Here is a 27,611-nt window from a genome sequence, read left to right on the forward strand (position 1 = left end):
GTTTTGGAAGGAAACATATTTAACTCATTTTCTGTTATGTCTGTTATACTTGTGGTGCTGGTTATGTGGGAACTAGCAAATGTAAATAGGGATATTTAAAAAATAGAGCCCAGCTGTTCATGGCTAGAGCAAGACACAAAATCAAATGGGATACTATAAAAAGAATAGTATTGAAATGTTTCTTTCCATTTAATTCATCACGTGTTGAGGATGTAGGACCTTCCAGGTGTGTGTGTGTGTGTGGTACGCGGGCCTCTCACTGTTGTGGCCTCTGCCGTTGGGGAGCACAGGCTCTGGACGCGCAGGCTCAGCGGCCATGGCTCACGGGCCCAGCCGCTCCGCGGCACGTGGGATCTTCCCGGACCGGGGCACGAACCCGTGTCCCCTGCATCGGCAGGCGGACTCTCAACCACTGTGCCACCATGGAAGCCCCCTTCCAGGACTTTTAAGGCCCATGGAGAAAAAGAAGACTATGATACGCTCCTTGACCTTAAAGGAGCTCACGGTGTACCAAGCCTTCGTGACAGAGCATAGCAACTGCCTCAGAGTAAACAGAAACAGAAGGGAGGGAAGCAAGCAGTCAGGGAAGGTTTCCAGCAGGTGGTAACCTGAGTTACCTTGGGAAGGAGGTAGCCAGACCAGGTGGTGAGCATGAACAGCACCCAAACAAGGCCACAAAGCAGGAAATGTCATGGAGTGTTTAGGGAATTACCAGTAGGTCCCTACTGATGTGACGTAGGGTCTGTGGGAGAAAGTGGCATCTAGAAAAGAGGCTGGTGAAAAGGCAGGAACTAGACTGTGAGGGGACTTATACACCATGCCAGGAAACTTGGACTTTATTCTGAAAGTAATGGGGAGCCAACTGGAGGATGTTCATCAGGGAGAATGACACGTTTAAACCTTTGTTTTGCTCTGGAAGCAGTGAGAAAGATTGACAGGTAGATGCCCGGAAAACAGCCAACCTCAGTCATCTCTACTGTTTCTCAGCTCATCTTTCTGCACCATGAGTGACTGCAGAACTAGGGGAGGGACCTGAGAGCAGAGGCTGGGAGATGGGTTAGAAGGCTGGTGGACTAATCACAGGTAAAGCTGTCAAAGGACCAACTAGGGTAGCACGGTATTGATGAGAGGAGGAACGGGACTCCAGGATATTAAGAATCAAGACGTAATAATTAATCAGATGGTAAGGAGCGGCAGGAGGGGGAAATGCAGGAATGTGGAAGAGACTCAGTGAGTCATATGCTGGTATACTGGCTCCTGGAAAGAAGCCTTGATGTGTAACATTGGCTAATTCCTGTGGTGTAAATGCTCCCACCACGGCTGACGTCAGTGGATACAGAGCTGGGAAGAGATACACAATCTAAGCTTTCACCACAGGTGGGAGCCACCTGCAGCACACAGAAGAGACTGCCTGGCTGACTAGAGAGCTTGCTTCCATTCTAGAGCAACAGCTAGACTACGTTTCCTGCCTTCTCTGTAGTTAGTCAGTCTACGTCTTTGAACCATTGTTTGGAGCGGGTGACCAGGCTAGGATCGGTTACGCTTCAACTCTTCATGAATGAGAAATAAACTAGCATTGTATTTAGCCACCAGCATCAGATCTATCTGTTTCAATCTTAAGTAACCTTAGGTGATAATCTTAAGTAATATATGGAGTAAATGTTAATTCAACTTTATGGCTTGAGGAAATGGGTAGATGGTGGAAAAATATATTGAGAAAAAAGAATACATCAATTGAGGAAAAAAATACTGAAAACAACCAACATGGCCAGAGAATACACCATTTTTAGGTCAGAAACTATTTCCCAGGCATTATTTTCTATAGTAGTGTTTAGAGATCTTGGAATCTATTCACAAGCGTACATTACCGATGTTGTTTGGGATAGTGATTCAGAGAACTAAGCAAAGTTGACATCTCAGGATTCTATTCTGTTGCTGTGGATCCACTTAGCTTCTTTGAGGTTTTTATACAGAAAAAGAAAATGCCAGGACTTCCCTCGTGGCGCAGTGGTTGAGAGTCCGCCTGCCGATGCAGGGGACACGGGTTCGTGCCCCGGTCCGGGAAGATCCCACATGCCGCGGAGCGGCTGGGCCCGTGAGCCATGGCCGCTGAGCCTGCGCGTCCGGAGCCTGTGCTCCGCAACGGGAGAGGCCACAACAGCGAGAGGCCCGCGTACCGCAAAAAAATAAAAAAAAGAAAGAAAAAGAAAATGCCAGACTGCCAGATTCTTCCTAATGTGTAAGTTCCTTAAAAAGCACTTCAAAGGCAAATTGCCATTTTTAGGTTATTACAGTAGCATAAAGGACAAAATTGCATCCTTAGTAGCTCAGGAGATTTTATCAGTCCCTATTTTTCTACCCACTAACAAATTATTTGCTTTCAAGGGTTGAGTCTCATGATTATATGTTCATTAATAGAATATTTATTAATTATAAATTTTCTCTGAATAAGACATGTATCTTGTGTTATTCCTCTAAAATACTTAAGTGATGTTGCAAAGAGACCCAAGAATTATAAGTGGAACCAATTATCTAGTTAATTACAGGGCCAATGCTGGTCCACTCCCACCCAGAGATTTGGTCTCACAGCAATATGCTTCCACTGGTACTACATGCCCGGGAAATTCAGACCGACCCTGAGTCATCCTTGGCTCATTCTACATTCACTTGACAAATATTTATTGAGCATCTACTATGTGCTGAACACTATGCAAGATGTTGGGAGCAGAATATCATGTAGTGAACACAAGGAGACATTGTCCCTGGCTTCCTGAAGCTTACAGGCTAGAGAATTCCTAGAAATTCTAGAAATTCTAGAAGACTGAGTCAAATCCAATAGTCATCCACTTTCTGGATTGAACTGTATCCACCCAGAGACCCAACTGAGTCAGACTCATAATGACCCAGGCAACCCGAGAACCAATTTAATCCCCCAAACCACACACTCAGGAAGAATCAGAAACCCAGGCTTTCCTCCCATCTGAGTCAGAACTGACAAGGGCTACAAAGAATGTTTTGGATTCATCCACCAAAGTCTCATAAAAGTTGAAGAGGACCAGGAAAAGAAAAAAAAAAAAAGCTCGTAGAAGGCATTTGAATACTAAATTCACTCTCAGATGCATCTGGACCCTGAGGAGTTCACAATCTATGCTGAGTTCATGAAAAAATAGGTAGACTAATGGGAAATTTCTCTGTGACCTATTGTTTTTCTTTAAAAGTTATAACGCTGTTTCCTTCGTTACTCTTAATCTGAGAGCTTTAGAAACATTTTTCTGGATTTTCTACTTACTGCATTTTAAATAACTTGTTCATAGTATTTGCTTGTGTGGACGCCTAGTGGGGTTTCTAGACCTCAGTCTTGGCCCCTTTCTTCCCTGTCTTAGTTTGGGTCCTCTCTAAAACCAATTCTGGGGCTTTCCTGGTGGCTCAGTGGTTAAGAATCCGCCTGTCAATGCAGGGGACACGGGTTTGAGCCCTGGTCTGGGAAGATCTCATGTGCCACGGCGCAACTCAGCCCACAACTACTGAGCCCGCGTGCCACAACTACTGAAGCCTGTGCACCTAGAGCCCGTGCTCTGCAACAAGAGAAGCCACCACAATGAGAAGCCCGCGCATCGCAACAAAGAGTAGCCCCCGCTTGCCGCAACTAGAGAAAGCCTGCACGCAGCAACAAAAACCCAACACAGCCAAAAATAAACACATAAATAACTTTAAAAAATAAATAAATAAAACCAATTCTGAGATAAAGACTTGGGTACAGGTAGTTGATCTGGGAGTTGATCTCAAGAAGTATAAATTGGGAGAGGGACACAGAGGAGGGAGTAAAGCCAATGACTGAGGTGTTAATAGGCAGATTCCACCAGGGCCAACTGGGGCTCCGTCCTGGTGGAGACTCTGAAGAACTGTGAAGAAAGCTCCTCGGAATTGTCCCAAGAAGAGGCAGGGAAATGAGGGGATTTTCCACCAACTCCTGTCTCTTCTGGGCTGAGGGTTGCCTTGGGGGCATTAAATCCTGCACTTCACGGCTAGCTACTCTAAACACAGGCTAAGAAGACTCCCAGGGCCTGGAAAGAGCCCTCAGGCAGGAAGCAGGGAGTCAGGTGGAGGCCCTGGAGATGGTACATGTGTGAACGGGCACAGGAGCTGTGGTCCGGGCTGCCCACTCAGAGGTCCTGGAGGGCTGAGGGCAGGGTCTGGCCTCACAGCCTTTGCCTCTAACAAGGCCCAAAGGACTGTCTTATCTACGGTAAGATAAGATAAGGGGTCTTATCCAGCCAGGCCCCTTTCCCCAGCAACCCTGCAGAACAGGGCGCAAAGGCATCTTTTCATACCTCCAGCCTCTAAGGCAAACATTCATTCCTTTTGCGGTTGGGGGGGGGGGAGGGGTGTTTGTTTGCTTTGTCTTTGTTTATTTCTACTACTAATAGGTTAAAAACAGTACTCTTGAGGGCATGACAAGTTGTGTAAAAGCCTTAAAATTCTTCTTGAGACGGTTTTTCTGTTGTTCCCTGGAACCCATGAGTCAGGCTTGTTCTGCTGGGGATCCTGTCTTGCCCCTGTGCTGGTCCTCCTCTTCCTTCCCACCTGAGATCCAGCCCCTCCCAACCTCCCCGCCACCTTGACTTCAAGGGACCATGAGAACCCCTGCCTCACCCACATTCACGTGTTTTTCCTTATACCTCACCCTGGAGGAGGAAAAGCAGAGTGCATACAGGGAGTCCACAGAGTAAGACTCATTGTGATTCTGAAGGAAATCCAGGAGCGTAACTCAAGCCCATTGCCACACCTTCTTATCTCACAGGGGGGGATGGCCAGAGGTCACGCCCCACCAGGAAGAAACAAATGTCCCTACATTCCAAAAATTCCCCTTTTAAAAACCGGACATCCACATTTTGCTTCAAATGTCAAAATAAACTCATTATACTTGGCCAGACGAGATGAAAGTTTCCAGTAACACATTCTGTTCTTATTCTATAGCCTGAAACTGATTAGTAATATATAATGTGATGAACTTGAACAGCCCCAGAATATGCCACAGCCCCTGGAGAATTGCAGAACCTTCCTACGTTTGCCACCTTGTAAGGAGGAAAACTGCCCTTCAAGATCAAGTCCTGAAGGCAATGTTCTCACTTGTCAAACTGTGTTGGCCAAGACAAACAACAATGAAAACCACCAAGCAGTCCAAAACACAACAGAGAAAAGTAACCACCTCGCGACAACATAAGCTGTCAAACTGACTGCAGCACATCAAAGTCAAATTCCACTCAGTAGCTAGAAAAAAAGTGGTTTTGTAATAACAAGTTCATGGCCTATATTTTATTTCCCAACCATGCATCAAGATTTGTACTTCCTTAAGTCAGAAGGAGAAAGACAAATACCATATGATATCACTTATATGTGCATCTAAAATATGACACAAATTAACCTATCTATGAAACAGGAACAGAATCATGGACATGGAGAACAGACTGGTGGTTGCCAAGTGGGAAAGGGTTGGGGGAGGGATGCAGCGGGAGGTTGGGGTTAGCAGATGTAAGCTTTTATATACAGGATGGATAAACAACAAGGTCCTACTGTATAGCACACAGAACTATATTCAATATCCTATGATAAACCATAGTGGAAAAGAATATTAAAGAAAGAATGTATATATATGTATAACTGCATCACTTTGCTGTACAGCAGTAATTAACACAACATTGTAAATCAACTAGACTTCAATTAAAAAATAAATTTAAAAAACTAAGAAAAAGAAAGATTTGCACTTCCTAAATCTAAGGTCTGTAGGTCGCTATTCAATTATGAAATCTAACCTCTCAGGGACACTTTCATGGTTAATTCCAGCAAAAAGGAGAAAATACAGATCCCACTACTGGGGCATAAAATATGATTCTTACAAGATAAAACATGCTTGTTAAAGCACGTGTTGCTCCAAGACAAGGAAAAAGAAACATCCTCAGTCTGACATAATGTATATTGCGTTCCCTGCTTCTAGACTTTTCTAGAGTATTTTCTACGGGATTATATACAGTATTTTCTAGAGGAGCAGAAGTTAGGAGTCGGTCTGTTTTAATAATGAGTGTTTACTAAAGTTCACTTTATTTTATTAAATAAAAACTTACTTAAAAACCACCAGCCTGAAGAGGTTTAAAAACAAAGTAGTCAACTCATTCAAACCTCACGGCAATCCTATGACGCGAGCACTAGTATCATCTCACTTTATAAATGTGGAAACTGCAAGAGAGAGCAGTGAAGTCTGTGGCTCAGGGTCACACAGAGAGTAAGCCGTGCATCAGGGCATGGACCGGGGTGGGCTGACCCTAGGACCCACACTCCCAGCCACCTACAGAGGAGCATCCCAGCCAGGATGGAGGTGATGGGCACAGTCTTCATGAAGATGTTTACCATGGCTCATGTCTGTCAGCAACCAGCAAATTACTAAACTGCTCCTATGCTGGTGTTTTTTTAATTCATCTATCTTAATTAAGGATTTTTAGATACATTAAAAGAGTACTTTTAACAGGTAGGTTTTTAAAAAAAATAGACTTAAGGGAAAAAGAGCAAATCCACAAGGCACTGGTGTGTTCAGTAAACATCACTTAATGGGTTAAAATTCCCAGCTAACTACAGAAATCCTCAGTTTAAAAAGTGGTATGACAGGTAAATCCTAGTCATTATAGGCAAAATCTCTACTGAATTAATGCTAGAAGGATAAGACCAATTCATAGTTGAAACTGGGGTTATGGAGTCTTTCACACCATGACGGATCTCCCTGAATTATCTCAGATGCAAACTGACAGTGAAAATATTCTCAGGAGAGGCCTGATTTAACAAAACATATGGGCAGAAGAGGTGGAAAACCCTTCTATCACCAAACTGAAGACAGCATGTTCATTGGAAGGAATCTCAGTATCATTCGATTTCCAGTCTGTGGGGTGCATTTCCCTTTTGTATTTCTTATGTATCCCAAACACCAAGAATAGTACCTGGCACATAGTAGGTACTCAAGAAATATTTGTTGAAGGAATAGGGTGAAATATATGGGAGGCGTTGCCTGGTCTGAAGGAGGGAAAAAGAAGGTGCATTAATTTTCTGCTGCTGTTTAACAAATTACCGCAAACTTAGTGGCATAAAACAACACCATTTATTATCTTGTGGTTCTTTACGTCAGGAGTCTGGGCATGAGGCAGCCAGGTTCTCTGCCCAGGGTCAAGGCTGCTATCAAGGTAATCACCAAATGCCTGGGAAGACCCACTTCCGAGTTTGCACATGTTGTTAGCAGAATCCATATTCTTATGGTTCCTGAGGTTCCTGCTTTTTTTGCTGGCTGTTGGCTGGGGCCTCTCTCAGTTTCTAGAACTCACTCTTAGGTCCTTGCCATGTGGCCATCACCACAGGCAGCTTTCCCCTTCAAGGTCAGCAGGAAAATTTCTCATGTTTCAAATCTCTTTCTTGGGGTAGGGCTCAGTCACTTTTTTTGTTTGTTTTTGTTTTTGTTTTTTTGCGGTACGCGGGCCTCTCACCGCTGTGGCCTCTCCCGTTGCGGAGCACAGGCTCCGGACGCGCAGGCTCAGTGGCCATGGCTCACGGGCACAGCCGCTCCGCGGCATGTGGGATCCTCCCAGACCGGGGCACGAACCCGCGTCCCCTGCATCGGCAGGCGGACTCTCAACCACTGCGCCACCAGGGAAGCCCAGGGCTCAGTCACTTTTAAGAGCTCCCTTAATTAGGAGAGGTCCCTCAGGATAGTCTCCCTTTTGAGCAGCTGACTTGGGACCTTAAACGCATCTGCAAAATCCCTTCATCTTTGTCATATGATGCCACTTTATCACGGAAGTGACATCCATCGTATTTCTAGTGCTGTCCACAGTCAAAAGAGAGGGCCATGTACACCAGGAGAGAAGCATTGTGGGGACCATCTTAGCCTACCACAGGAGGACAGGTCTGAGTCAGGTACCCTAGTGGACCAGCTGGCCAAACAAGGACAAAAACTATGGTAGTCAGTGTCCACAGAGTCAGAATTTCCAGGAAAGAGAATGCTATAAAAACATCTCGGCCATACGCATGTTCATAGTAGCATTATTCACAATAGCATAAGGGTGGAAGCAACCCAAGTGTCCATTGATGGACGAATGGATAAACAAAATATGATACCCATACAATGGAATATTATTCAGCCTTTAAAAGAAAGGAGGGGCTTCCCTGGTGGCACAGTGGTTGAGAGTCCGCCTGCCGATGCAGGGGATACAGGTTCGTGCCCCGGTCCGGGAAGATCCCACATGCCACGGAGTGGCTGGGCCCGTGAGCCATGGCCGCTGAGCCTGTGCGTCCGGAGCCTGTGCTCCGCAACGGGAGAGGCCACAACAGTGAGAGGCCCGCGTACCACAAAAAAAAAAAAAAAGAAAGGAAATTCTGACACATGCTGCAACATGGATGATCCCTGAAGACATTCTGCTAAGTGACACAAGCCAGTACAAATACGGTATGATTCCACTTGTATGAGGTATCAAGGGTAGTCAAATTCATAGAGATAGAAGGTAGAATGGGGAGTTAGTGTTTAATGAGTACACAGGGCCAGTTCTGCAAGATAAAAAAGAGTTCTGGAGATTGATTTCACAACCACATAAATCTGTTTAACACTACTGAACTGTACACTTAAAAATAGCTAATATGGGCTTCCCTGGTGGCGCAATGGTTGAGAGTCCACCTGCCGATGCAGGGGACGCGGGTTCATGCCCCGGTCCGGGAAGATCCCACATGCCCCACATGCCGCGGAGCGGCTGGGCCCGTGAGCCATGGCCACTGAGCCTGTGCGTCCGGAGCCTGTGCTCTGCAACGGGAGAGGCCACAACAGTGAGAGGCCCGCGTACCGCAAAAAAAAAAAAAAAAAAAAAAAAAAGGCTAATATGTTAAACTTTATGTTATATGTACTCTACCACTGCCAAAAATACCTTTGCCAATGATACTACTTACAACTATTTTTTAACTCATTTAATAGACGGGTATGGGTGTCTGCCTCGTGACACGCACTGTGCTGGGTGACAAGGGACACAAATATTAATGTAACAGGTTTCACAGTGATTAGTGAACTGAAACTGAAGTTTGTTTTTAAAATAATCATTATTATATCAGAAATAACCACAGAGGATATATGTATATGTATGACTGATTCACTTTGCGGTACAGCAGAAACTAACACAACATTGTAAATCAACTCTACTCCAATAAAAAATTAAGTAAAGAAAGAAATAACCACAGAAACAATGATCCGAACTAATTTTTCCTCATTCCAGATGAAATGCCCCAACTCACCTGCCCCAGATCCAAGGTGACGTTGACTTTGTTGTATTGCGTGCCTGAGGAGAGAGGAGGGCTTTGCCACCACAGTTCAGATCCATCAATTGCGTTGGTGATGGGGTGTGCTTTCCTGGGGTCCTCAGAATTGCAATAGTCACAGAACTGGCCCTGAAATAATAAAGCTCTCGTTTTATTGTCACGTAGTTTTTTCTTATCAATTTAGTAGAAGAGGTCATTGAAACAAAGACTGTTTTCTATAGCTTAGAGAATTCAGCTATTGAATTTCATCATAATGTTTTCTGAAGACAGTAGTAAGGCTTTCTCTTTTTCGTTCAGTCTTAAACCATATCACCTGTGTACACCTCTGTTTATCATGTTTCTAGGATACACATTATAGTTATCTTCCATCAGTTGAGTTATGTTTTTCTTGTCTTGTATGACACTTTAAGAAGAGCCTGTTGTGCCTGAGATGCAATGATGTTCTCCTTCAGCAAATTCTTTTTGCTGTTTACATCCTCCTCTGCAAGTTCTGTGTCAAGCCCTGGGATACAAAGAGGATCCCTGCTCACAGCCCCAGTGGAGGTGATAAGCATACAAGTAACCATAAAGGAAGTAGGTTTGGCAAGAGTATAGAGTGCTGGGTCTAAGGCAGGGTGGAAGAGGTGGGATTTCAGCTGCCTGTGAGGATGGAGAGGAGGTTGGTAAGTGTCAGTGAGCAGCCAACAAGGAAGGTGTTGCAGGTGGAGGGATGAGCACGAGCAAAGGCACAGAGACCAGCTGGTGCATTTGAACAAGAGCATAAGTAATGGAAGACTACACTTGAAAGGTAAGTGGGGGAGATGTGGCTGGGCTGTGGATACTGGAGTGAGAAGTCGGCAGTTAATTTAGTAGGTAAGTGGGAATCCTGGAGTGGTATTTATTTGATATTATCATCTCTACTGAATTCTGATTCTACTGATATCATCTCATCTTCTTACTGAATTACTCTTTTTCAGTAGGCAGATTCTCTTGATTCTATTTTGTTTTGTTTTATTTTGTTTTGTTTTTGTAATGAATTTTAGCACCATTACCACTCAAAAAGCTGAACATACGCCTTTCTTATATATTGAATATACTTTTAACTGGTTCAAAGCCTCGTGCTTACCCAGTAGTGGATGTCACATACTGAACTGCTTTGCTCCCCAATTAAATGATCTAAGGGCATAACTACCACATAGGAGAGGGATAGAGAAGCAAACTTAGACCCGCAGCCCCTCCAGAAATGTGCTGTGAGAAAAAGGTAACTCTGCCCCTGACAAGCATCTTGGAAGTTAATTTTTTAATGCTCAAGGATAAATTCGATCCTGGTGTGGAACTAAATGTGTGGCCAAATGTTTTCATCGAGTGTGTTACAGAGGGCTCTTTCATATGTGGTGATATATTATGTACAACTTTATCTTTTGACCCTTCATGAAGATACTTCTGTAACTCAGGAGCAGCACCGTGGGGTAAGCAGTCCCATCAGTTCACGAGCCCAGAGGCCACATGTGTCTTGCCTTCCCTATATCACTTCAGCCTAGAACGTCATAGAAGCCCAATAAAGGAATAAACCCCTCAGGGTTTTTCAAAAAATTGTTTGAGTCCTTTCTACAAAATTTTATTATTATAATAAGTATAACTGATAACTATTTAAGCTAGGACCTATTAACATTTATGAGTATTTTGCCCTTTAATGATTTGTATTTTTCCCATTTTCTCCCTAGAAATCATTTTACCAGTTTAATTATTTGGTGAGGGAATTAAATTGTTATTTCTTGAAGTTTAGAAGATTTACATGTGAGAGAAGCAAATCTCCTCCAAGGATGTGGATGCTTATAATCTACGTTCATCTCCATCTCCAGAGTATAGATATGAGGAATGGAGATGTTCCTTTTCTGTTGTCATAGATGAATTAAGGACCTACCATTAGAAATAAAAGTCTAAAATCTCTCAGTGGAAAATAAAGGTGAATAAGAACTTGGAGCAAGGAATGAGTTCTTAAACAAGATTCAGACAGCATTGACCACAAAGGAAGAGACAGATTTGACTACATTAAAATTAAGAACATTGGGTCCATCAACAGATGAATGGATAAAGATGTGGTATATACATACCACATACCACAAAAAAAAAAAAACTATATAGAAAGGAAAGCAAAGGAAAAATTAATAAAGGATTCAGGATGATGGTTACCCCAGATTGAGAGAAAAAGAGAGATGGGAGGTGGGGAAACCATATGGTTAGACGTAAGTTATTTCTAAGGCCCTATTTTGAGTTTTGGTAGCAAGTTCATGGGTGCTTATTATACGATTAAAATTTTTTTTTTGGCTGCATTGCACGGCATGCAGAATCTCAGTTCCCCGACCAGGGATCGAACCCGTGCCCCCTGCTGTGGAAGGGTGGAGTCTTAACCGCTGGACCACCAGAGAAGTCCCTTGTTATACTATTTAAAATCCATCCATCCACATACACATTAAGGCTTATCATGCAAGGACCAATGACGAAAGCATGTCTTAAACTGAGGGTCACGAACAATCCATAATCTAATCTAATTCTGCACCTGAGGTCAAATATTTTTTAAATAACCATAAATAAATAAAAGTAGGACAAAAACTGGTAGAAGTCAGAGAAGAGGGGGACAGACAGAGAACAGAGAGGATTCTTACATCCTTGTGTTCAGTTATTCATCCATCCAGGCAACAAACCTGTACTGACCATGTACTCTGTATCAGAAGCTATCCCAGACAGAGATGAGAATACTGAAAGATAAACAAGACAAGGGACTCACGCTCTGAACTGTGTCAAAGCTACTATTAGCCTAGTCGTGTGGGAAACAGCAAATGTAACAGAAGGGGCTAGAAGGAAAGGGGACAAAACTGTTCAAATAAACAACAAAAGAGAGTAGAGATCCAAGGCTGGAGGTCCCCAGAGGACAAGCTAGTGTTTGCCCAGAAGCCCACGGAGTGACCTACCCTCATTTAGAAAGATGGAAAAAAAAAATAGTCTCTCGTATTGCTCACATTTTTGATGATTCTCCTTATCCAAAAGCCTCTCATATATAATACTGTGCAACTGAATTCACAGCATAAACACTGTCTTGTTCTAAGAAACTAGAGGTTGATTACAGCACCACTCTCTAACATGACTTCTTTTATTGTCTGAACAGTCATTCATTTATTCAACTTTTCCAAATCGCCACCAGTGTGTGGAGCACTGTGTTGGATGCTGGGGTAAAAACAAAGGAACAAACGCTAAGAGCTGGACCCGGCCCCGGAAGAAATCCAGTGGGATAGAAGAGAAGTAACTCAAACACAACATGTCACCAGCAGGGGCTGGGATCAAGCGAGCGTGTGGGGCATGGGAGCCCAGGAGAGACATGCCACGCCTTCCCTGCCGAATCTTCACCACATTCTCAGATGCGTATCAAATCAGGACCTAAAGACCCAGAAGTGAAGGCTCACGGAGGTGAAGGGCCTCACCTCAAACCACACAGCCGGGACGTGCAGGAACCAGGACCCGTGTGTGGGTCTGGCCACAGTCCTTACAGCTCAGAACGCTTTCCATCCTGGCCTGGCTGCTCTGGAAGCTGCATCAAAGAGCCCCGTCTTAGATTTGGATGGAGTGTGAGGCCGCACTGCAACAGCAATTATGTGATTTTCCAAACACCTGCCCACGACCAGATGTGTGGGAAGAGATCCAGCTGAGGACAGAACCCCGTCTGACAGAAGCTTAGCTGCACCCGTGCCCTGCGGCAGGTACAGAAAACACGGCAAGATCTAACCACGCTCACCCATCGACAGCCCTGTTTCATGATCACCACGTTTGCGCCACCGCGAACCCTCCTCCTCACCATCACTCACCGAGGCTCCTGAGGTTACATGCCTTAAAGGCACTGTCTCAAGTGGCCAGACCCAAGCCAGCTGGAGCCCTGATGTGGAGAACATTCTGGAGTGCGCCCATTCCCAACTTGGGATTGCTCCTTTACCAAAACCTTGTTCAGAACGCTCTCCATTCTGAGAGGCACAAAGCACATGGGCGTGGTTACCTACAACTCAGACAAGCATCTTGTAAATGTCCTGAGCACCTAAACGTCTGCACAGAGTGGGGTGAAGGGCGACCACACAGCCCAGGAGAGCGCCCAGCTCTGCAGCCCACACACAGCTTTCACCCCACCAGAAGGGGGCGCTTTGCCCTCTAGTGTGCCGGGTTCCTGGAGCAAGGGATTTGAGAGACCAAACAAGGGGCTGCAGGTTGGTTCCAGGTACGTATATTTTGATTTATTTATTTTTTATTTCTTTATCTTTGGCTGTGTTGGGTCTTCATTGCTGTGTGCGGGCTTTCTCTAGTTGTGGCGAGCGGGGGCTGCTTTTCTTTGTGGTGCACAGGCTTCTCATTGCAGTGGCTTCTCTTGTTGCAGAGCACGGGCTCTAGGCGTGTGGGCTTCAGTAGTTGCAGCATGTGGGCTCAGTAGCTGTGGGTGGCGGGCACTAGAGCGCAGGCTCAGTAGTTGTGGCGCACGGGCTTAGTTGCTCAACAGCATGTGGGATCTTCCCGGACCAGGGCTCGAACCCGTGTCCCCTGCATTGACAGGCGGATTCTTAACCACTGTGCCACCAGGGAAGCCCAGGTATGTATTTTTTAAGGCAGATAAGCAAACATCTGCAAAATTTATACCTATTACTCAAAAACTATGTCCACTCAGGCCAAATTACAGAGGGTTTTTCTTTTAATTTGTTTCAAAGAGATGCATTTTGAAGTAGAATGATAGAGGTCTAAATCCTGCCTCTACCAGTCACGGCTTCAAAATGTTAGTCAAAATATTTCGTCTCGGGCTTCCCTGTGGCGCAGTGGTTGAGAGTTCGCCTGCCGATGCAGGGGACGCGGGTTCATGCCCCGGTCCGGGAAGATCCCACATGCCGTGGAGCGGCTGGGCCCGTGAGCCATGGCCACTGAGCCTGCGTGTCCAGAGCATGTGCTCCGCAACGGGAGAGGCCACAACAGTGAGAGGCCCGCGTACCACAAAAAAAAAAAAAAAAAAATTGTTTAGTCTCCCTTGGGTTCCATTTTCTCTTTGTTAAAACGGGCTAACACCACCAACCTTGCGCAGTGATTTTGATGATTCAGTGAGACGCCGTCCATAAAGTGATCACACCACCATCGGAACCACTGGGGTGTTTATCCATTCATCTGTTCATCAACACTTAGGTTGCTTCCATATCTTGGCAATTGTAAATAATGCTGCTCTGAACACTGAGGTGCATGTATCTTTTCAAATTAGTTTTTGTTTTTTTCAGATATATACCTAAGAGTGGAATTGCTGGGTCATATGATAGTTCCATTTTTAGTTTTTTGAGAAACCTCCATACTATTTTCCACAGTGGCTGTACCAATTTAGAGTCCCACCAACAGTGTACAAGTAAAACCCATCTTTTTAATGGTTTCCATATAATCCTCTTCCTTCTAATTCTCCCTCTATTCTCTTGTTCCCTATACGTAGTGTTGGCATATCACTGGCAATAAGGGGTCACTTGGTACCTGTAGTTGCAGGTAAGTGGCCTGCTCACAAATAAACTCAGGTTTCTGAGGTGGGCCAGGCCACACTTAGGCCTGTCTGCTCAATGCCCCAAACCCAAAGCACTTCCTCTTTAGAGCTTCATCCCAAAGCCTAGATTTACAAAAGCAGCTCTGCCTTGACAGTTTATTCATCCAACTGTCAACTATTGACCTGCTAAGGGCCAGATACTGTCCTCAGGAGAGAGTCTGACCTTGACCTGAGGCATTCCTCAAACCAAATATTTCCCTCTCAATTCCATTTCAGTTATTAATCTCCTTATGAAATAACTACACTCTTTTTTTTTTTTTTTTTTTTTTTTGCGGTACGCGGCCCTCCCACCACCGCGGCCTCCCCCGTTGCAGAGCACAGGCTCTGGATGCGCAGGCCCAGCGGCCACCGCCCACGGGTCCAGCCGCTCGACGGCACGCGGGTTCCCCCGGACTGGGGCATGAACCTGCGTCCCCTGCATCAGCAGGCGGACTCCCAACCACTGCGCCACCAGGGAAGCCCTACTACACTCTTTACCACTTTATTTTCTCATTGTCCTAATGCCCTCAACTCTTTCATTCATCCTTTTACAATTTTATCAGTCACCTAAATTCTTTTGAGAACCAGAAAGGGAATACATACATACAAAAATAAAATGAAGTATTTATAAATTCTGGAAAGTGGTCTCACTCAGAGATAACATTCAAAACATACAAAACGAGGGCAGTGTGGCTTTCTGAGTTCTTAGAAACACCAAACATGTTCCCACCTCAGGGCCCTTGCACCTGCTGGTCCTCTGCCAGGAACACATTTTCCCAGCCTTTCCTTGGGGCTGGCTTCCTCTCAACCCTCAGCTTTCGGTACCAATAACACTCCTTAGAAAAGCTTCTCCATCTACTTGACCTATAGAAACTTCCCTCTTTAATCTCAATCGCAAAATCCCATTTATTCTCTCCAAGACACAATAACAATCTATAATTATCATATTAGTTTGCTCACTGGTGACAGTCTCCCCATAGAAGGTTAGCTGCTTATAAGCAGGGACCTTTTCTGCCTTGTTAGGAATTGTACTCCCAGCCCATCATATCCCTGTCCTCTGTGCCTGGCACAGAGATGTCAATAAATATTTGTTAAATACAGTAGTGGATGAATATTGCGCATAAGTATGTGTACATGCATGCTTCCAGGCGGCAGTTCTTTCCTTAGGTGATAAAAAGCTACAATAGGGACCGTCCACAAAAGACAGCTCTGGGTGAGCTGCCAGGTGTTCGGTGGTCAAGGAGGACAAGGGGCTAATTTGAAAGCAGCAATCAAGGCCATTCACTTCCTGTGCCTGACTGTGCAGGCAAAAGGCAAAGGAGAAAGGTGCCAGCTCCCCAGGGTTCCATTTCCCCCAGGCAAGGGGCAGATGACAGGAGAATGAGCTCACTGCCCAGGAACCCCAAACAAAAGGCTCCTGCCTTCTTATGCACCCAGGGAGCTGGGAGGGGGATGCAGAGAGGAGTAGAACAGTACCAAGTCCCAGTGGGGGAAAGGGCCTCACCTATAGCACCCCGATAGCACCCCAAAAACGAGTCTCAATGGAGGCCTCCGAACAGAGGCTCTAGGGCGGAGAATGCAGATAAGTATATGCGCATGGCTGGTCCATGGGGGCCTGGCTCCTTGACTGCAGCTCCCTCCAGAAAACTGCAAGGCGCTGGTGTGGGGAGGGCAGCTGTCCATGCTAGGCCCCTGCTAGGCCCCAATTAAAGCCTTTGGATTGCCTATGATGCAACCTAAAATCACACAGACGATTCTGATCTGGAGACGGCCTTCTCACCCTCCTCTCTGAAAATCCTTTCAGTGGTGCGGCACTGAAGGCAGTCCTTCTCCACAGCTGAACTCAATCCCTCGCTCTGCAAAGCTACACCACCCTTTGTATTTTGTCTTCAGTGAAGATGGAGAACCATTGGTTACAAACATCCCTATCATGATTGTGAAGGCCCTTGGCCTCATCTTCCTTGTGGTTAATCAAGCAGATTTACTCTTTCAGCTATGGTCTTCCTAAGCTCCGGTGACAGTTGCTATCTATTACAGCTAGGGAAAAACCACACTGCAGAACCAAGGCAAGCAACTGATCAAAGAAAAAGGCGGCTGCATGTAACACCAAGTATGTGAGGGGTATGAAGTGTTACTTCAAAGCCAGCATGGTGCTCAGAGAAAGGGAATGAAAACTTTATCAGGTCCTGGTATTTCTATTAGAAAAAGTGCCTTCAAGGTACATTTTTATTTAAATAAAAGTCTACTATTTGACCTAAAAGATAATGAAATAAAACAAGAGGGAAAAAAAAATCAACTAGTTTGTGGCAATCTTACTAAAAGATTTTCCTGAAGAGGTCTCTCAGCAACTTCTGCTACTTTTTCTGGTACATTAAAAACATTCGAAATTCAATGTCACATTAAAGATACAGTAAGTGATCAGCTGTCACAATGAAATAGGAACATCACTTAGAAACAGATAAAACATATATGTATAACTGATTCACTTTGTTATAAAGCAGAAACTAACACACCATTGTAAAGCAATTATACCCAAATAAAGATGTTAAAAAAAAAAAGCTTCAGTTCCTTTAAAAAAAAAAAAGACATATAGGAAAGTTTGAAAGTCTAAAATTTTTGTGTTCTCATCAAATCACTAGGCAAACTACCTTGCATAGAATCTTTGCCACCAATGTCTTTTGTACACACAAATCCTCAGCCATATTCAGTCTCTGCAGAGCCAATCTCAGGAAACAAGGCGCTGGGCCTTTCATTTCACAATCCCACCCCATCCTTCCCCTGATGCAGCCCCCAGAGCCCTCACTAGTAAAGGAATCACCCAACCACTGGGCTCTGTGCAGCTCACTGTGTCCAGAGCCCCCAGACTCCCACCACCCCACCCGTGTTCTTAGGCAATCCTTATTTTATGCCCCACGGATATGTTCTTCATATTTAAGGATTACTCTCAATATGGGTGATCCCTAAATATTTGTTCAACCAAGAGCTCTCCTTATTCTGTTCAGGGACTAATTATGAATATCAGATTGCAAAGTCTCAAAAGCGGAGACCCTGGGACCACCCAAGAGCTTCAGGTAGTCCCCCATCCTCCACCCTCCCGTACACAGATAACTCACACGCTGGTCCATAAACACTGCTGACTGACCGAGAGGTTGGTGATCTGGCTTAAAGCTGAAGCTACTGCTAGGGACTGCATATCTGTGTCCCTCCCCCAGATTCATATGTTAAGACCTAACCCACTAGATGATGGTATTAGGATGAGGGTTCCACCTACATGAACGGAATTAGTGCCCTTATAAAAGAGGCCCTGGAGAGATCCCTCATCCCTCCCACCTTGTGAGGACAGTGAAAAAACAGCAATCAGCGAACAGGAAGTGGGTCCTCACGAGACACTGAATCTGCCCACACCTTGACCTCGGATTTCCCAGCCTCCAGAACTGTGAGAAATAAATTTCTGTTGTTTATAAGCTATCAGTCTATTTTTTTGTTACGGCAGCCCAAACGGACTAAGCTGAGCTGCCGTAACAAAGTACCACAAACTGGGTGGCTTAGAACAACAGAAAGTTATTGTCTCACAGTTCTGGAAGCTGAAAGTCTGAAATCAAGGCATTGGCAGGGCCCCTTTCCCTCTGAAACCTGTAGAGGAAGGATCCTTCCTTGCCTCTTCCAGCTTCTGGTGGTCCAGTCCTAGTCATTGGTCTCTGTCACTACATTAGGCACTACTTTGAAATTCAACACACCAGGGCCACAACTGTCTTCCAGAGGCAGGTTGTTGAAAGTCAGGTATTTTTTCTGTCAAACAGCACTTCCATCAAGGTGTTGCTCTAGTAGGAAAATTCTATGATGGTGTTGAACATTTCTCCAAAAAGCATCTATGAAGTGTCTGTGATAAGCTGCCGCAGGGAAGACAAACAACAGGAAAATGTGGCCTCACGCTCAGGAAGCTCATGAATGAATAAGGATACAGACATGAAAATCAATGGCTCCAAGGCCATGAATGGAGTCAGGGAGGTGGCACAGAGTTTGGCTGGAACTCTGAGGGAAGAGTAGTTGGCTCGGCAGTGGCAGCACAGCACAGCAGGTAAAAGCATGAACTCTGCAGCCAGAGTATCTGGCTTTTCCACATACTAGCTGCGTGACCTTGAACAAATCACTTAACCTCTCTGTGCTTCAGTTTCCTCATTTGTACACTGAGTGTGCTAAGAGCACCTCCTTTATAAATTGTTGTGAGGATGAAGAGGTTTGTGAAAGGGGCTTTAGGACAGTGCCAGGTACCGGTTAAGTGTTAAATTAATACTCCACATTAAACAGGGGAGCTATTGAACCAAAAAAAAAGAAAAAAACAACAGGGGAGCAAGTCTCCTGGTTACTAGGCTGTTCTCCCTATTCCCCATTCTGCCCGCCCCCCCCTTAATTTGGTATCACTCCTGTATACAGTATATAGTGCAACTTGAAAGTAATGGAGAATTACATCTATACCCCACAGTTAAGATATGCATAGATAATCTAATTAAAACCTATATTTCTCTCAAGCTAATATTCATTTATTACTTCCACATGTATTTTCTAAACATCTAGGATGGGAAAACCAAGAGAATACAATATGCTTATGATATTGAGAAACGGGCAGGACACATGGGACTCAATGAGTTGGCTCTCCCCAGGGCAGGTTCCACCCTGTTGGCCGGAGGGATCTAATCAAGGATCTGCTAGCTCATGCAAACAGCTCTTTTTTGAGAAGCAGAAAAAGGCTCCCTGCCTCTGAGCAGATACAGCCTTGCCCGGGCTGGATTTTCAGCCCCCTTGGCCAGGAGCCCATGTATACAGCACAACACAGGCAGTTCTATTGACTAAGACCACTGAGGTACCATTTAATAAATCTTTTCCTCACTAGGCAAACGGTTCCACAATGTTGAGCAAAAGTTAACACAGGTTTCGTGAAAGCCTAAATCACAACGGGAAATAAATTTATGATCTGGAAGAATGTATCAGTGCTACCAAAAGTCACCTTAAAAAATTAATACCGCCCCCAAAATGTTAGTTTAGCTAATAAAAGTGTGTGTATATGTGATGTGGGCGTATATAGGAATTAGTAGATATACATATAACTCCTAGCTCTGTCCCCTGAAAGGGTCTAGAAGCAATGACACACTGGTAACAATGAGCACACCTCATATCCCGACTTGGTTTCTACATACCACACTCAATTTAAAAAAAAAAAAAAAAAAAAACAGAGATTTTTGGAAAAGTAGTTAGTTCCAACGCTGGAGCAAAGAAAATTAAAAGTGACCCTGGAACATCTTGTGTTACCAGAAAGTACATAAATAAATGAAGTTCCTACATAAATAATATCTGAACTAGTTATTAACGCATTACCAAAACAATTCAACATTGCTATTCTATAGAAGGCTATAAATGTCTTTATGCCTGTGGATTATTCAGCATGCCAAATGTGTTCAGTGTATAATGCACTGTACACGTCATCATTAAAAGAACTTTTTACTCAAAAATTTAAAATGACTATTGTGATAATTCACTTTTGTAGCTTACCACTTTAGAAGTCTTAAAAAGAATTTTTTCTCTCCATGAAAAAACACATTTATTGAGCACTAACTATGTGCCAAGAAAAATACTAAGTGCTTTTATCCTCCAAGTAAACCTGGGAGATACACAGGTTTATTAATCCTGTTTTATATATAAGAAAACTGAGATTTTGCAATTTTCCAAGGTCAGAGAGCTGGTAGAGTTAGAATTCAAACTCAGGTCTACATGATTGTAGAGCCAGAGTTCATCTCTAAGTGATAGTAGTTTGATAATATCTACAGTGAGATGATGTTGTATTTTCCCTCACAGGCGTTTCCCTGGTCATTTAAGAAAATTGGGTCATAAACAGGCTAGTCATCTACAGAAAGATCCACACTGAGACACATTATAAACAAACTGTCAAAAGACAAAGAGAAAATCTTGAAAGCAACATGAGAGAAGCGATTTATCACATATAAGGGATCCTCAATAAGATTAACAACCTATTTTTCACTGGAAACCATGGAAACCAGATGGCAGTGAGACGATAAAGTGCTGAAAGAAAAAAACTGTCAGTCAAGAATTCTATACCTGGTAAAGTTATTCTTCAAAAATGAAGGCGAAATTAAGACATTCCCAAAGAAAAGCTGAAGGAGTTTGTTGCTAGTAGACCTGCCCTACAAGAAATGTTAAAGGGAGTCCTTCAAACTGAAATAAAGGACATTAGACAGTAACTCAAAGCCATACAAAGAAATACAGAACACCAGTACAAATAACTACAGAGGTAAATTAAAAAGCCAGCATTATTGTATTTTTGGTTTGTAACTTTTTTTCCTATATGATTTAAAACACAAATGCATAGAACAATAATTATGTTTTTATCCCAAGGGGCAACAATGTGTAAAGATGTAATTTGTGACAATAACATCATAAAAGGGGAGACAGACCTATAGAGGAGCAGAGTTTTAGATGCTATTGAAATTAAGTTGATGTCAAATCAAATTGGATTGTTATAAATTTAGGATGTTAATTGTAATCCTCAGAGTAAGCACTAAGAAAATTACTTCTAAAAATTTACAGGGGGGGCTTCCCTGGTGGCGCAGTGGTTGAGAGTCCGCCTGCCGATGCAGGGGACGCGGGTTCATGTCCCCGTCCGGGAAGATCCCACATGCCGCGGAGCGGCTGGGTCCGTGAGCCATGGCAGCTGAGCCTGCGCGTCCGGAGCCTGTGCTCCGCAACGGGAGAGACCACAGCAGTGAGAGGCCTGCGTACCACAAAAAAAAAAAAAAAAATTTACAGGGGATTTCCCTGGCGGTCCAGTGGTTAAGACTCCAGCTTCCACTGCAGGGGGCACAGGTTCAATCTCTGGTCAGGGAACCAAGATCCCGCATGCCGCATGGCACAGCCAAAATATAAATTTAAAAAAAAATTAACAGAACAGGAAATGAGGAGGAAATCAAAATGACACATTAGAAAATTTAATTAAACACAAAAGAAAACAGTAATAGAGGAACTGAGGAACCAAAAAATATATAATGCATATATATATAAGACATATATAAGACATTTGTCATATATAAGACAAATAGCAAAATGGCAGAAATAAGTCCTTCATTATCAATAATCACTTTAAATGTAAATGGATTAGACTTAGTTAAAAGCAGAGACTGGCAGAATGGATTTATATATATATATATGTATATACATATATATGTATACATATATATGTATATTCATATATATGTATATACATATACATATATATACATATGTATATGTATATATACATATATACATATGTATATACATATATGTATATATACATATGTATATATACGTATATATGTATATATACATATATACATATGTATATACATATATGTATATATACATATGTATATATACGTATATATGTATATATACATATATACGTATATATTATATATGTATATACATATATATATGTATATACATGTATGTGTATATATATATGTTCTAAAACTAGACTCCAGTAATAGCTACACAACTCTATAAACTTTCTAAAAGTTATTGAATTCACACTTAAAATGGTTGCATGTTATGGTATTTAAATTATGCCTCGGGGCTTCCCTGGTGGTGCAGTGGTTAAGAATCTGCCTGCCAATGCAGGGGACATGGGTTCAAGCTCTGGTCCGGGAAGATCCCACATGCCACAGACCAACTAAGCCTGTGCACCAAAACTACTGAGCCTGCACTCCAGAGCCCCCGAGCCACCACTACTGAGCCCTCGTGCCAAAACTACTGAAGCCCACATGCCTAGAGCCCATGCTCTGCAACAAGAGAAGCCACCGCAATGAGAAGCCCGTGCACCACAACCAAGAGTAGCCCCCACTTGCCACAACTGGAGAAAACCCACGCGCAGCAACGAAGACCCAATGCAGCCAAAAATAAATAAATGAATTTATTTAAAAAAAGAATCATTTGTCCTTCAACTGCTGGCTGTAATCATCTGAAGTTTTGAAATAACTCTATTAATAATTGTTACAAATATATCAATGGACACAGTAAATGTTTTAGATTTCCCCAAAATTTTCACATCTGTATCACAAAGGAAAAGGCCCTTGTTGAAGTCAACAAATGGCTCTCTTTCACAATAGTTCTGTAAACAGAGCCCTAGTGAAGTTGAGTTTCATTTATGGCTATTAGTGCAAGTTACACAAACACTCAACTGCGACTGCTTTGTGGCAAGCATGCTCGCTCTTAGCCATAACTCAGGTGAGTGTACTTCTCTATCAATATCATTTAGGTTAAATACAAATTCTTATGCATAAATCAAAGTGCGCTGAAAGAACTTATAAAAATATGTTGAACTGTCGACGTACAAAATCAAGATCATATGTTTGCTGGGACTTCCCTGGCGGTCCAGCGGTAACTCTGCACTTCCACTGCAGGGGGCGCGGGTTTGATCCCTGGTCAGGGAACTAAGATCCCACAAGCGGCACAGCGTGGCCAGAAAAAAGAAAAAAAAAAGATCATATGTTTGGTAAATACGTGCAGGTCATTTCTTGTGAGCATAGTGTTTATGTCAAGCTAAACCAAACCCAAGGTTATATTTTCAACACAGCCTTCCACTTCCATTTTATCATCACCTCTATCAGATGTCAGTAAATTCAGTCCTCCCTTGGTATTTGTGAAGGACTGGTTCCAGGAACCCTACAGATACCAAAATCTGCAGATGCTCGAGTCCCTTATATAAAATGGCATCATAGTATTTGCATATAACGTACGTACATTCTCCCACGTACTTTAAACCATCTCCAGATTACCTATAATACCTAATACAATGTAAATGCTATGTAAATAGTTGCCACCATAGGGCGAATTTAAGTTTTGCTTTGGGGAACTTTCTGGATTTTTTTTCTCCCGAGTATTTTTGACCCGCAGTTGGTTAAATCTGTGGATGCGAAACCCAAGGATACTGAGGGCCGACTGTAATAATGTCTTTACACTCCATAGGTTAGTACACATTTAAAGTTAAAGTGCAAATTGTGACATATTTCGGTTATAATTACTTTTCATCAGGTTAGAACTAATTTGCGTACTTTTCTTGTCTCCTCATTATAGTAACTTCAACTGTACCTTCACTCCACCATCCTTTCATTCAATATTTTCCAAGCACCTATTCTGTTCCAGGCTTTTGTGCTCAGCACTGGAGAGATAGCCGTGAACCAGACAGATAGGATCCCTGAATCACAGAGCTCTCAAACACCAAAAACTTAATGTCTGAGCAGTAGCAAGTATATAAAATCTTATTTAATGAATCTTAAGTCCAGAGAAACCACAGCAAACATTTTTCACCCAACAAACAAAATGCAGACTTTTTAAATGCTCTGCCTGTTGACACATGCTACCGTTCAAGTATCAGCACTGTTATTATAGAATCAGGACCATAAACCCTGGGTTTTTTTCTAAGATGTGACTTTTATCCCTTTTTTTTACATTTCTTGCATCCTTTTGGCCTGAAATTCTAAACTCTGGCTGGCTCCCAAAGATCTATTTTTAGAAAGTTCAAAGAAGTAGAACTTTTTTTGTTAACTCTTCTCCATTCCCCATCTTGAGCTGTACATGAGCAGATTCAAAATGATTATCACTCAGGTACAGCACATGATTAATCATAATCTCTCTTCCTTTCCTCCACCTGTCTCCCACCACACCCACTTTTCTGAAAGGCAGGTCTGCACCAGCTGCTGCCAACACTGGGCTAGAACAAGTGTCTAACAGCCCAGCTTCTGGAATTTGCCTTCTCCTTCTTGTCTCCAACATGCTTCTCTCCTCATTACATGAGAACCTCTCACATCAGCAATCAGTGCACCTGCTCAGGCCCTCAACTGTGAACACAGAAAGCACTTTTGTTCACCCCCAGTTTTCACAGAAAGAATAAGGCAAAACACCAGATAGCATCCTTTTCCTGCAGGCTACACCTTGGCCTAGAAATGCAGTCTGTTGAGTGAGCTCAGAAAGGCACTTCCTACTCTATCTAGGCCTGTGGACCCAGGTTTAAGCACCTATTCTGGAAACTCAATCAGAACAAGAAACGTGACTTTTCTGGACTTCCCAAAACAGTAGTGCCAACTTATGATACTTAATAAAAATTCCAGCTGAGGAGAATGAGAGTTGGCCCATTTCTAGGCAAATCTGGGGAGAAGAGACGGCTGAAAATTTCCTCGATAACTTCCTTCTCCTTACATTTACTCTTCCCACAATTAGAACAATTCTCTCCAAAGCTGGGTGTGCCAGGCAATCTAGTGGGGTGCAAGAAGGGAATATTAAAACTGTTTATTTTACTTAAAGTGAAGAAATTCAATTTTTCTAATACTTAATATACAGATTGCCTATAAAGGCCTTCATCCAGTCCACAAGTTAGCAGGTCACAAGAGTCCTGAGTGTCTGTTCAAGGGGAGAGGAGAGGTTTCACCAGGCTATCATCTGATCAGGACACACGAAGCGTAAGTGCACCTGGCAAAGTGGACATGTGGATTCTATTCTCCTAAATAGCAGAACAGTTAAAACCTTGTACTGAAATGGGGAGTGATTATGAAATACTTTTGACTACACAGGCTCACTGGTTTTCTCATGGAAAAGTACTTAAAAGACCTCTTAAATTTAAAGATGAATTATACATTTTTTTTTCACAAAAATTCCAAATTGGCTGACTTTTGCTGGGATGACAAGTGACTGCCAGTAATGTACTACCTGATAGATATTTACAAAATCATGGAAGTACTTTGTTCCATCAAAGAAAAGGTGTTGTTTTAAAAATGTGTGAAAAAGGACTTCCCTAGTGGCGCAGTGGTTGAGAGTCCGCCTGCCGATGCAGGGGACACGGGTTCGTGCCCTGGTCTGGGAAGATCCCACATGCTGTGGAGCGGCTGGGTCCATGAGCCATGGCCGCTGAGCCTGCGCGTCCGGAGCCTGTGCTCCGCAACGGGAGAGGCCACAACAGTGAGAGGCCCGTGTACCACAAAAAAAAAAAAAAAAATGTGTGAAAAAGTAAATACTGTTCTAAAGAAATGCAAACTTTGGAAAGACCATTTCATAAAACAGATGTTTGGAAATGTGTCATCTTTTGTTGCTGAAAAGATGGAACTGTGTTACTCTAAAAGTTCTTATATTTGCACATTTTAAAAACACGGAAACAGAATTTTGTAACATTTTTCCAAATGAAGAGTGAACTTTGAATCTATTGTTTATAGCATTAAAACACAACACTTTCCTATCAGGAAGTACTGAATTCCACTTGAAAAATGAACATATACTGGCCAAGTTTCTACTTAAAAAAAACTTTTAGAATAATTGGAGGATGGAGCAGAAGTATGAGTACCACAATTTAGGAAATTCTCACAGGGTCCCACTCCTAGAAAGGCCCCTCACTTAGTTTAATGCTCTGCTATCCCCACATCTTGAAATTCATAATTTTTGAACAGGCAGCTCCATTTCATTTTGCAATAGACTGCAAATTATGCAGCTGGTTCTGGAACTCAGGAGTCAATGCAGTTCTTTCATTTGAATTTACATATTTTTGAGGTATTTTTTCAGTGATGACAACTACTAAATTCCAGTATTAATGTAAAACTAACTATGAATGGCTATGTCATATGTGCTAAACTACACTTGTCAAAAATAATTATATATATGATTAACATTTGAATATTTGTTTATAACTGGTTATACAAAGTCACAAAACATTTAAAGAAAGCAAAATTATTTGGGGCTCTTTTTTTTTTTAAGGGAGGTTGCAATTTTTAATTAATTAATTTATTTATTTATGGCTGTGTTGGGTCTTCGTTTCTGTGTGAGGGCTTTCTCTAGTTGTGGCAAGCGGGGGCCACTCTTCATCGCGGTGCACGGGCCTCTCACTATCGTGGCCTCTCTTGTTGCAGAGCACAGGCTCCAGACACGCAGGCTCAGTAGTTGTGGCTCACGGGCCCAGTTGCTCTGCGGCACGTGGGATCTTCCCAGACCAGGGCTCGAACCCATGTCCCCTGCATTGGCAGGCAGATTCTCAACCACTGCACCAGTAGGGAAGCCCAATTTGGGGCTCTTAATAAAGAAAAAAGCATTTTCATCATTATTCTTTTTATTTCTATTTTTGTATATTTTATAGTACACACAAATTAATCAAGTCATACATGCATGTAATTTATAAATAAATGAGCATCTATCGCATAAGAATATACTGCATGTTCAACAACCTGTCATTTATGGGAGTGCTTAGTCAAAAGACCTTCTAAAAGACTGACCTAGACTCGGAATGATAAACTTTCGCTTTGGGAGCCCAAACTCCAAAATTACTCCCTCTTCTGGCAACAATTTCCTCAGCAATACTTCCTGGGAGAGGGAGGGAGGCAACGACGTCTTAGTTTAAAGAGGATTTGGAGTCAGGACTGGGTTCAAATCCGGATGTCCTCCATGATGACGTAGGCACATTTCTTAACCTGATCACCCGATCCAGTGCCCAGCGCTGTTGTGAGGCTCGTGTGTAAAGACCTGGCACATTTCCAGATGCTGATGAAGCACCAGCGACACTAGCATTTACACAGGTGTTCGCAGTAGGAGTCCGATGGACTCTGAGCACCGTGTCTGTCCACTCGCGCCTAATGGCTCTGGATGGTGGTACTTCAGGCTGTGGGGTGAGGTGCGTTTTTCTGGTGAGATG

At 43.1% G+C, this 27,611-nt stretch overlaps 1 protein-coding gene across 2 annotated transcripts in view; it reads right to left on the reverse strand.

Moving 5' to 3' along the window:
* LAMA3 (laminin subunit alpha 3) overlaps positions 1–27,611 on the reverse strand; it is a 241,421-nt gene that overhangs the window by 212,800 nt on the left and 1,010 nt on the right. For both annotated transcript variants that reach the window (XM_082853207.1, XM_082853208.1), the window contains exon 2: positions 9,313–9,465. In XM_082853207.1, the coding sequence (XP_082709333.1) occupies positions 9,313–9,465 (153 nt within the window). The remainder of the gene's footprint in view (positions 1–9,312; positions 9,466–27,611) is intronic.

Source organism: Leucopleurus acutus, assembly GCF_964270905.1.
Source record: "Leucopleurus acutus genome assembly, chromosome: 13".
NCBI lineage: Eukaryota > Metazoa > Chordata > Mammalia > Artiodactyla > Delphinidae > Leucopleurus > Leucopleurus acutus.